Source organism: Panulirus ornatus, chromosome 39, assembly GCF_036320965.1.
Source record: "Panulirus ornatus isolate Po-2019 chromosome 39, ASM3632096v1, whole genome shotgun sequence".
NCBI classification, from domain to species: Eukaryota; Metazoa; Arthropoda; class Malacostraca; order Decapoda; family Palinuridae; genus Panulirus; species Panulirus ornatus.
The window spans coordinates 10107916-10120071 of record NC_092262.1 but is presented as its reverse complement, the minus strand read 5'-3'; the positions used below and the strand labels follow the sequence as shown (position 1 = coordinate 10120071).

Here is a 12156-nt window from a genome sequence, read left to right as displayed (position 1 = left end):
TCAGAAAGCATATCCAGGTGGCGCCTCCTGCAACACTTCTTCAGTGACTTAATTCATTCAGGAAATCCAGACCCTATGGACCTAGAATACTTCAGTAACCTTGCCAGTTCCATGCCCAGACATATGCAGATGGTAATCAAAGCCAGAGGAGAACTGGCAAAATAATGAATTGTAAATGTTACATTGCCTAAGAAAATCTTTTGCGAGGCAGAAAAGGTTTCCCCCAAACATAGTCTAGATTGCCACTGATAGATAGCAAAACAATTATTTAGTATGCAAGTTGACAGTCATCAGCAGAAAATACACTTTGCTTAAGTAAAGAGGCCTTTGTACTGCAGAATTCACAGGTGAACAATACGTCTTCTTACTAAAGAAAATGTGCAAATGCCATGGATGGTTCACTTGTGAACCTTGGGAAATAAAGATTAAACAAATTGCAAAGAATCACAGTGAAGCAGCCATGTGCATGCTGTATTTCACTTGCAAAACACAGGGAATGTGGATGAAACATAACAAACTAAGCATGCTAGTACAGTGTTTGTCTCAAGTGGGCACAGCACTTCCCTAAAGATTGCTTTTGCTGATGGCTCCTAAGCTTGCAAGATGTCCTTAGATGAATCACAGAAGAAGAGATAAAAGAAGTCTAAAATCACTGAATCACTGAAGAAGAGGTCAGAGAAGTTAAAATCACTGAGAAACAGAGGTAGAGATTTTGAAAACACTAGATAGTAGTGAGACCACTACAGATTTTGTCGTAAGTTAACAAGATTAATTAATCAAGCATCAAATTGATCCACAGAAATGTTGAGTCATCAAGAAATCAGTTGAATACTAGTGATTTTTCTTTTAAGTTCATTGGCTGGGTGAGGAATCCTCTCATAGAAAAGAGGGAGAAAATGCTAACTGTGTAGGGAGAAGATAAAAATCAGAACCCCTTAGTTCTAACATGATTTATGACTTACTACACCAGGAACTAGATAAAATTTCATCTTTTGAAAGTTTTCAGGGAAGTAAGGGTTGGTTTAGTATGTTTAAGGTCAGAGGTGAGGCAGGGATAGCTGACCATGCTGCTGCATCTGCCTTTCCCATGAGGTTAGAAGGCACTTGTGCAGGCAGAAGGATACACAGCGTGGCAGATATTTAATGCTGGTGAAATTGGTCTTTTCATGGAAATTCATGCTATTGAGAACATTTATCTCAAGAGAGAAGTGGGCTTTAGGTTTCAGAGCCATGAAAGACTGCTTAACTTTGATCCTATGCTGCTACTAATGTACCACTCGCAGAATTGGCAGATGCTGAAAGTCTGCATATACTGTCTGTCCACTGGTGTTTAGAAATGAAAAAGCATGGATGTCTTCAGTGAGGATAAGCAAGTTAACTGCATTGGTATTAAAGATCAGGCATACTGCAGAAAAAAGAAAATCTGGTATTCAAACAAGTATTGCACTGAATGAACTTGACCATCCACCTTACATGTGATGGTTGTATTTTTGCTTCCAAATGCTACTTCTGTTGTATAGCCATTAGATCTATAGGTGACTGCTAGCTTCATTTATTTAGCTTCTTGAAGGGACAAATGCATTTGACAAGCTGTTTATGTAACTTTTGGAAGCATTGCGAAATTTGACATGCCTGGGAAAACATTTACATTGCATCGGATGAGATGACCTGCAAGGGGAAGAATGAAGTATGGGAGAGAAAATGAAAGGAGTTTGTTTACAGTTTCATAAATTTTTGACATTGAGACAAGATGATGGGATGGAATGTTGGATTTGATGAACTGCTAGTTACTGATATTAGGGAACTGCTAGAATCACATGGAGAGAAATTTGAGAGCGATGAATTGGAACAAATTGTTTAGGAACAGCAAGAAACTGGGTAGAGCACAGAACATGGACTCATCATGAAGAACCTGTCTGAGTTCCTTGAAGTATCTGAGTAGATGATCTAGTTGGCAGTGGATGTTGATCTGAATATGGAATGCAATTTAAAGATGTGAGGAAAGATTTCAGAGACTATCACAGTTTACAAAGTAAGCAACAGCAGTTGAAGCATTTAGCCGTAACACACTTTTTCAGGGTCACGTTTTCCATTACAGTAGTGCTAGCACTCCCTTCATTGCTAGTGTTACAAACAACTGAATGTGTTCCACATGTCACTCCTACTTTGCTGTTGTGGCTGAGGATGACACAGAGTGCCTTTCCTTACTTTCACCTTCACCCAACACTTTCCTTTAGTGCCGGCTTTGCTTGACCCATCATCATCTGCTTGTTTGGACAGTTGCAGCCTGTACAGTTATAGTATTGTAGTATCTCCTTTGCTAGGTATTTAGATTTCACTACCTTTCCTCACATTTGTCATTTTGCCTTCAAAAATGATGATACTAATATGTTCTTTTTTACTTTCTTTTCCAACATGAAAAGACCAATACGGTTCCATAGCTTTAGTTAAAGATATGATGTAGTTAGTGAATGATCTGAAATAGATAACACCACAGAGATTTTTTTAATGATCATATTGATAGAGCAGTACATGAAATGGAAATGATGACAGGCTATTGTGAGGAATGAAGGACATACGTGGAATACTATTAGGTTACTATGAAGAGCAAGACCATCATGATCTCAATTCAAGTCTTTGTCAGTATTGTAGAATTCACTGGCATAGTTATGTTATGGATAGATTAGATATATCTCTTGTCAGCATGACTACTAGTTTCATAAAGGTGTTTCAGGGGGTTAAAAATAATTGTGGACAGATACAAAAATGGGTACACACAGATAGACTTTTTGGAAGTAACATGGTTGCTTTACAATTTTTAGTTTCACAGTGTGTAGGAGTAATGGACTTGAATGCAAGATTGTTAGGAGAGAGAGAGTTTTAAGTGGATATTTAAGGTTGATGATTAATTTGTGAAAAAGCTTTTACTAATAGTGAAGAAAACTTTTCAGCTTTTAAAACTATTGCACATGAAGTAGTAGATCCAATTTTGAAAAAAAAAAGGAATGATATGAAGTGACATATGTAAAGAAATATAGGAGAATATAAAAGAATATATTGAAAGAGATTTAGTTAAGGTTTAGGATGATACCAAAAATGTATTGGGTAGTCAGAATTAACAAGTGTGTGAATGCTACAGATGCTTGCAAAGCTGATGGACCTGAGATCAGCAAAACTTTCTGTTCATTTCCTGAGATCTGTCGTAGAGGAAATGATGATGTGCTGTTGCTGTTGAGTGAATGAAGGACTGACTGTTGAGTGTGATGTGGTGTGTGTGGAAGGATGGTAGTGTAGGGAGAGAGATTTATGAATTGGCCAAAGCTTGTGGTGATGTTTATTTAGGAGTGGGTGATGGCCAGTGTGGAAATTGGCCAAATGGAGTCTGATATTTCTAGAGTTTAGTTTTTGAGTTATTTTTTTTTTTTTTGAGGGGAATATTCATTATACATTTTGGTTGGAATTGTGGTCTGGCTTGGTTTGCTTGGTAACTGAAAGTTTGTTTGTACATAGTAGTGTTTTCTGTACGATGATATAGTATTAAATTTTTTATTTACTTGTTGTAGGAGATGGTTGAGCATGAAGTGGGAAGTGTGTAAGGGATATTACATGGGTGTAGCAATGGAAAAGGAGTGCTTGATGTCTAAGTGGTTTGGTATTAGGAGAATTGTTGTGTTGGCATTTATATGGATGAAGTGCATTTTGAACTTGCATTGATTTACTGATTAAGTGAGAGCAGTATCCCTTCATTGTGATATCTGAAGATTATCTTTGCACCGTTTTGTGAAAAACTGAAACAGCATATAGTATCTGGGTATACATGAATGGATAGAACCTCTTTCTGTTTGAAGATTATCTGTGATTTGTTTTGTTGTGAATAGTTGAAAAGGTGACAGTATTAGGGTACACTTATATTGATAGATGTTGAACAACATTCAGTATCTGGGTATACATGGATGGCTGGACATTGAAAAGCATACAGTATATGGTTATACATTGATGGATAGGTAACTTACTCAGAAATATTTTAGTTTATTCTCATAAGATGTATTTCACTTTCAGAAAAAGGCTCTGTCTTGGAAGCAGTATTTGCTACCTGCTGGTGAGCTGGAATCAGGAGATTTAACTGAGCAGAACATAAGTCATGAAGAAGGTATATTGGGTCCTCGACAGTTACTAACAGGGGAACGAATCTTTTTGGCAACATCTACCAATAGAGAATTCAGTTCACTTTGGCAGCCACTTCTAGACACTACTGGTGCAAAAGTCAGAGTGAAGCCTGCTCGATCAGGTTTGTTGCTTTGTGTCATTTTGGTAAACTAATTTAAGTCTCAGTTTCTAATCCCTGCATATCACTGATAAAGTATTTCTGTGATCTTATATGTAATGGTGAGAGTGCAGTAATTTTGTGAGAAGTTTCTTGTGGTAGGTATCAGATAGAAGTAGGTGTTTGAGGAAGTTGTGTGAATTAATTACGGGTTGATATATAATAGCATAGACATAGAGAAGACTGGGTCAACAAAGGCATCATTAATGTATTTCTGGTAAGAAAGAATGTGAGAAGGATGGGTAGGGCCTTGTCAGATCATGTATAGATCAGTTTTTATGTTTAGATGATGTATGATTATTGAACAAGAAACTGTTAGGGGATAAGATTGAGAGAGTTTAAGGTTTGAGAGGCTAATGCTTATCTTCCAAGAGAAGTTGAAAGGTAAGCTGAGAGTTACTGATAAAATATTTCAAGTTGAGGTTGAAATGGTGTGGAAAGAGTTAAAGAGTGCATTAAAAGAGGTTGCTTCATAATTGTGCAGCACTGTTTGATAGGTTTTGGAAAGAGAAAAAGTCATTTGAGGATGGGCTGTTATGATACCTTCTTCCCTTGAACAGCTAAGCTGTGGAATTCTCTATCTTTTGTCTTTTCTGCTTCACATAACCTGCCTATCCCTAAGAGGCCGGTCTACAAACATCTGAAGAATCTTTTTAATTTCTTCTTTCTTTTTCTTTTCACTTAAAATGGCCCCAGGGCATGTTTTGTTCATGCCATGTTATTTGTAAGTGATAAAGACTACTTTAAAGTGCTGGTTAGAAATGATAGTGAAATGGATATGCAGTCTGTTATGAGAGGATTATAGGTAAGTAGGGAGTGGAATAAGTGCAGGGAAGTGGAAGATGTTACAGAAGAGGAGCGAGGAGAGCAGTAATGCACCTAGAAAAAAATTGTAGGTGTAATTGGAATGGTGAGTGAGGTGGTGGCAAATAGGGTTGTAACTGCTATTGAATGGATTTGGAAATTCCATATGGAAGCATGAAAAAGTGGTTGTATTCTTAATATTTAGGTAAAGGTAATGATTATCTTTCATAAAGATGAATGAAGTGAAATTTATTTGAAAAATTACAGAGGTGTAAGTCATTTTGGCATAGTTGGGAAGGTATGTAGGTGGATTGTGATTGATTATGTTAAAGGCTTTATTGAATTCCGAGTGGATAGGAACAAAGCAGATTTAGGAAAGGAAAAGGGTGTGTACAACAGACTTTTAGTTTGACAGTTGACAAGAGAAAGTTCCAGAGGAAAAGAAGAAAATGTATGCATGTGATAAATCTATCTATCTATATCTCTGATGCTTGTTCCTTTCTGGAGCTCCCTCAAGGGGGTCGTCCACATCAATAACGTTTCCATAACTAGTGAACTCCCAGTGCTGCTTCTTAGCCTTTAGTGCTTTACCTTTTACAGGCCACTGGCAGAGGGCAAGTCTAACCCAGTGTTTGCAAAGGCTTCTACCTAATGTTCCTACCCACTACTTCTACCTAATGTTCCTACCTACTACTTCTACCTAATGCTCTTACATAAATGTTCCTACCTACTACTTCTATCTGTTGCTTCTACCATTTTGACAAAAGGCAGAGCTAGCACATAGTGCTTACTACAGGAAAATCTAAAATTATGAAAAATGAGCTGTGTGAGTTAAGTGTTGTCAAGTGTTACCTGTGACAAGGAGAGATGTTTGTGGACAGACTGCCAGTATTCCATGTGTTGGAGAGGCAGAAAGAAAAGACAGCTAATGTCATGGGTCAGAGGATTGCAACTTGACAACCACTGAAGTGCTGGCTCACTATGCAGCTGTCACTAACCCTCCTGATACCCAGGTGGGTAGTACTGGTAATATGCCTTCCTGGTCATTGGCTGCCTACCAGCTACTACCTACCACATATGATGAATTTGATCGAAAAGCACTGTAGGAAATTCTAACTCTCTGTAGACTCCCTGGAAGATTCATGGATGTTGTTAATAGTTTTTGTTAAGTAAATTGTGTGAGGCATGAGGAATGGGTTTGAAAAAAGTGTTGAACTTTATCATGTATGTATATTGTTTATCTTTTATGTGAGAATAAGTGGTGGTATAAGTTCATGGTTTAAAAAAGTAATTATTTGTATCATAGGTGTGTGATGTATGTCAATCTGTATAGCCATCTTTTTGCCTATCATAAATTCTCAGTTTTCAGTTTCCCAAGGCTGATCAGGTATATATAGCTTAATCAGCTATTCATCTGCACCTTCAACCATGCTGAGGATTAAAGTGAAACATGAACTTCCACACCTATTCAAGCACTTACTTTTTCACTTTTCATACTGAATTGACTTGTCAAAAATTATCATTCTCTCCATTAACACCACATTTGTATGCAAAATGTTTCCATTGTATTTGATCCAAAGTCTGTTACCCTTATCAGAAATATCTGCTGTCATTGTCCTTCATCTCTTATGTGATCTACCTCCTCTTCTTGTACCTTCAGTTGAACTGTCGTATTGACCAACCTACTATCTTTCGTATGTTCTTTGTTCTGTACTTTACTAAAGACTTTCATTCATGCACATGTCACGCTGTAATAAGGATGTTTAAGTAGACATCTTGTGTAAATCTTATGATATCTGATAATACAAAAGCATGAAAAGTAAATTGGCAGTTCTCTCAGTACTTTGTTATCTACAGGCAACTTGAACAGGGTATTGGACAAAAGCACGACAGTTGTGGTTGGAGACTCGACAATCCCAGAAGAGGAGCTGCGTCGAGCAGAGCAGCTTGGCATTCCTGTTGTGTCAACTCAGTGGGTCATACAGTCCCTTATTGCTGGGAAGAGGTTCATATATTCAAATAATCCCAGATTTCAAATTGACTTAAAGGAATCAGCAACTGGCAGCAAATTGGAGGAGAATTAGAGAATTTTTATTTCAGAATTTTTAGATGAGTAAAGGTGAACAGAAAGGGAAATTTTTCAGTTTCACATTAGTGTGTAGCAAGATATTACACTTCTCATCACACTTGCATTTTAGCTAATTACTCTGTATAATAAACTGTATGTGCACATGAACACAGTGAATCATATGGGGAGTTAGTTGAAATAAAAATCTATTTGTAAACCATATCACTGGGAGAACCTCACTTTATTCCATATTTTTCTATACATCTGTAGTCATCAGTGGTATGGTGAATTTGGTTTTCATTTAAACTGTATTTATTTGTATACAAGAATGAAAATGAAGTAATGAGGAGTTGTATGTAATTTTTGATAACTAGGTTATCATGTCTTGCTTGATGTTTTGTTGACAGACACTGACTTCCTGTTACACAGTATTGTGTTGTCAGTTGGCTCTCTTATTTAGATGCTAGATTTTTGAAAGCTCAAACTTAGGAGTGAAACTCAACCTAAAAGACAATACTGGCACTCATAATTGGCTGGTGACATTTCATTATTTTTAGTATGTTTGAGTCTAATCAGATAGTGTAACTCATTTCCTGGTGCACTAATATTTTGAGAATTATGTGTGATTAGGTGTCAAGGGAAGAAGCAGAATGATTTCATAAAAAACTGATGCCACCATTGGAAGACAATCGTTAGATGTGGTTTGTAAACTTCATCCTGTCATTCTTGGCCTTGCCAAACCTTTCTGAGATTATCATCCTTGTCTCCAAATGTATAAATCAGTTGTGTATTTGATATTATTTGACTTGTAATCAGGTATTTGTATTGCCCTGATTGTGAAATTATACAGATACTGAAAGAGTTGAATTTCAAGAACATGCAAGATGCCACTATTTAGAATTTCATATAGTTTATTGTTCTTGACACATTGAGTGATTTTTTAGTTTTTTAAATTGAGCTCAGATTTGATTTTAATGTTCGTTGCTGATTACATGAAAGAATTTTAAAGTGCATTATTTCAAGAGAATTTTTTTTCCATCTTTACACGTAAGAAAGACTTACTTGTAAATTTATTTTGCTCATGTATTACTATCTTTTGTTCATGTAACCATTTGAAACATTATTTTATATCTGAGACAACACATGCAGAATATATTTACAACAAAAATAATTTCTATATTTTTGTAGTATTTCTAACATTTTCATCTTTTTTATTTATGAATATGTTTTAATAAATATTTTTTTAAATACAGTTTTAGCAATTGTGCCCACATTTACATTATTTCTTTGTAACTGACATACGAAGTGCTCATTCCTTAGTCTTTCTGTCCTATTAGGTGCAAGGAATGAATAACTTGTTGAAATACAGGCAAGACTGAAAGCAGTGCAAAACACACCTGCCGTTAAACGACTAGTTAATCCAAGCTTGACTGGTAGATTTCTTGTTTGTGCAGCCATGTTTTCTTACCTTCCTTGGCTTTGGTAATTCCCATATATCTAATTTTTTTTTAATCCAGGGCATGATTCATGATGAGAGATAAAGTGAGCTTCAGGTCATGGAAAGGAAGATGCAAGCTTAAAAGTTGTTTTTAAGTTAGAGTGACTTCCACCGTATTTTTACAAATATAAAATACGTCATTTCGTTATTGCGTCATAGCAAGAAATGTAATATTTAGGTACTTTTAAGTACTTTAGGTAGAATTAGTTGGTTAGAATATTAGGTAGATACTCTAGGTAGAAGTAGTCAGCTCCAGGATGGCACAGGGATTGTAGATATTGATAGATAGAAAGCACCAGTGCTGTGAACTTGGATACAGTGATGTAAATAGATCAAACATGTAATGAATAAGCAAATCACTTCATCTCATTATCTTTTAGCTTTTGTAGAAATAGCATAGCATGAATGGGATTGCAGTTGATATCTGAAGAAAGTGGTTTACTGTGTTGATAGATGGCTAGTTAAGATTTTGAGTTTATGTGTAGCTCCAAATAAAGTGCTGGATGAGGATTGGAGGAATGCCTGCACAATGCCATTCTACAAAGCATGGAGGACAAAATGAATGTTGGAGTTACAAAGGTACATGTTATTTGAGTATACCTGGTAAGTTAAATGGGAGACTGGAGACTGTGATGGTGGTGGCATGGCATACATATCACCATTTTGAGCAGGAACAGTTTGGTTTCTAGAATGGAAAATGTGTGTATCAGGTGTTTACTTTAAATAATATGTGCAAGAAATACATGAAGAAAGAGAAGGATTTGTTTGTGGCATTGACCTGGAGAAAGCATATGATAGTGTTAGGGTGAGAGCAAAGGAAGGATAGCATTTCTATTGAAGCAGTCATTGTAGGGATGTGTGAAAGATACAAGAAAGTGAGTCTTACATTGATGAGGATGAAAATGAGAGTAGATTACAAGAGGAGTAAGGAAGGTTTTACTTTTGTGTTTTGTGGGAGGATAGCTAATAGAAGCAATGAGGAGTTTCTTATTGGGAAAGTGAAGTGTGTGCATGAGTAGGAAGAGCGGAGGATGAGTAGTTCCAGGTGAAGGTATGTATACAGCAAGGGTATTAGGGAGGTAAATGTGAAGAACATAAAAAGAGGGGCAGGATTGCATTGTTTGGGTTTGGGGTGCCAGGGAGGTGAGTCATTTGGCATTTGCAGATGACACAGCTCTGATGGCAGACTCTAGGGAGTATGTGAGGGGATTAAGCTGAGATTTAGATATGAATAAAAGTAAAGTTGTTAAGTCTAGCTGGAGAGAGAGAGAGAGGTTAGTTGACTGCAGACCAACTGCCACAACCAGGATTCAAACCTATGTTGTCTCAACCCTGCATGTTACCATTTATAGTGGCTTGTGATATAAGACACTGCCAAATGATGATAGAGCATTTCTTGAAATTAAAAGGTTAGGCAAGGGTAACCCTTACTGGTGCAGATGGAGTCCTCGTACTGTAGCCCATTCAAGTATGGGTAGGGTCCTTTAGGGGTTTAGTGGTCCCAGTACTGATCCATGCATCTTGCCTATAGCAATTGGTATCCAACCTGACCTAACATCATTACTCTGTGCCCTCATTTTTTTTAAAATGCTTAACTAGTCTCATAGCCAGTTTACACTTTACTATCACTACCCATTTGGTTTATTTTATTTTTCACAAAGAATTTTACCCAAGGCCATGCTTTGATCCAGATTACTGTTGTTGTATTAGAAACTCTTTATCAGTGACATACAAGAAACAAGCCCTTATTGCTAAATCTAAGTTTTCACAACTTCCTAACCACATATACATCAGACAGATATGACAAAGTTTGAGAGAGATTCACTTTTATAAACAGAAACAACTCTTTCCTCAAATACAGTGGTTCAAACAGAGCTAAACATGCCACATGACAGCACCATCAGGTTCATGTCCAACTTAATTAAAACCAGGAACTTTATCAGATATTTGATAAACATTTGATACATATGTATACCTCATGCCAGTCTCATGATCATGCCCCACCTCGTAATGGTAGGAGATTTCTGTGCCAAAGACCCCTTCATGGCTCTTTTTTTTTCAAACAAAGGACACAAGAGTTGCTCACATAATAGACCAAATAGATAAAGAACCATAACTTGCTAACCAGATTGCTCCTTGTATCTAATGACTCTCCTTTGTCCTTTGACATATTGTTATGTTCATCCATTCTGACAAGTACCATATTCTTAAAGACTATTTATGACCTTCTATCTGGCCACCTTTCATTCTTTGCCACACATCAGGTCATTGTAAAATCCTCTGTCACCCTAAAGAAAAGCTATACCAGTTAAGATGAATTACACTAGCTCCAGTTCACACAGTATTTTGAGCAAGCTATCTCATATTTCCACCATCACCCCTTCAGCTTGTCGTTTGATGCAGTATTTAAAAGCACAACATTATCCAAAAATTTCATCCCAAATGGCAACTTGAATAAGCCCTAATTTCACACTGCAGTTGAAAAAGCTCAACCACAAAATATTATCCAACACCAATTGTCTTTCTGTCCATTAACTCACAGGCTTCTTAAACATCCAAAAACAGCACGCAGGTTATGACGCCAGGGAACTACAGACCAGTATCCCTCATGAGTTTTTCTGCAAAATGATTAAGGATTAGACGGGTCTAGCTCTTGGGATAAGAAGTGCTGGCTGCATCAATTAGGAATCTGAAAAATGGAGGTCAGCAACAGATACCCTTGTTAAACTAGAAACTTCTATCAAAACCTTTGCTCAGTAATGCCTTTTTATTTTATGGTAGCTGAAATGGTATGGGCAGTTGTACATTCCAGTTTTTGATGTCTCAGATTTACTTTGTACACATATATTTCTTCTTTCATGTTTGTTCACCACTTCCAATGTTTGCAAGGTAGTGCCAGGAACAGACAAAGAAAAGAAGTCTTTTTACACTAATATTCTTTAGCTCTCACATGTAATGCACCGAAAATACAGCCATTTATCCACAACCAGGCCTCATAGATCTATCCTTGGTTTTCCCTGGCTGCTTCACATACTCTGCTTCAGTCCATTGACAGCATGTTGCCCACTGTATACCACATTGATCCAATTCACTCTGTACCACACATTCCTTTCACCCTCCTGCATGTTCAGACCCCGTCTACTCAAAATATTCTTCATCCTTCCATCTCCAAATCAGGCCCCTTTTTTCCTTGTCCCTTCTACTCCTGACAGAGATATCCTCTTTGTCAATCTCTTGTCACTCATTTTGTTCAAACCATTTCATCACTCCCTTCAGCTCTTTTAATCATACCTCACCCTTCTCTTACCCTATCATTACTTACTTGATCATATAATTTCCAAAACATTCGCCCTCTTCCGTATATTATCATTTATAACGCATGCCTTGTTTACATACATCATCATGAGGACTACTGTATGTTTGAACATACATACTGTCACCTATCCAGATAGTAATCTCTTT

General features: G+C 36.9%; 1 protein-coding gene across 1 annotated transcript in view; it reads left to right on the top strand.

The window, feature by feature from the left end:
* The window catches only part of LOC139761113 (uncharacterized), a 68384-nt gene extending 57742 nt beyond the window's left edge, over nucleotides 1-10642 (top strand). The window contains exons 12-13 of the mRNA XM_071685034.1: nucleotides 4060-4288; nucleotides 6986-10642. Coding sequence (XP_071541135.1) covers nucleotides 4060-4288; nucleotides 6986-7212 — 456 coding nt within the window. The 3' untranslated portion in view covers nucleotides 7213-10642. The remainder of the gene's footprint in view (nucleotides 1-4059; nucleotides 4289-6985) is intronic.
* The last annotated feature ends 1514 nt before the right edge of the window (nucleotides 10643-12156 follow it).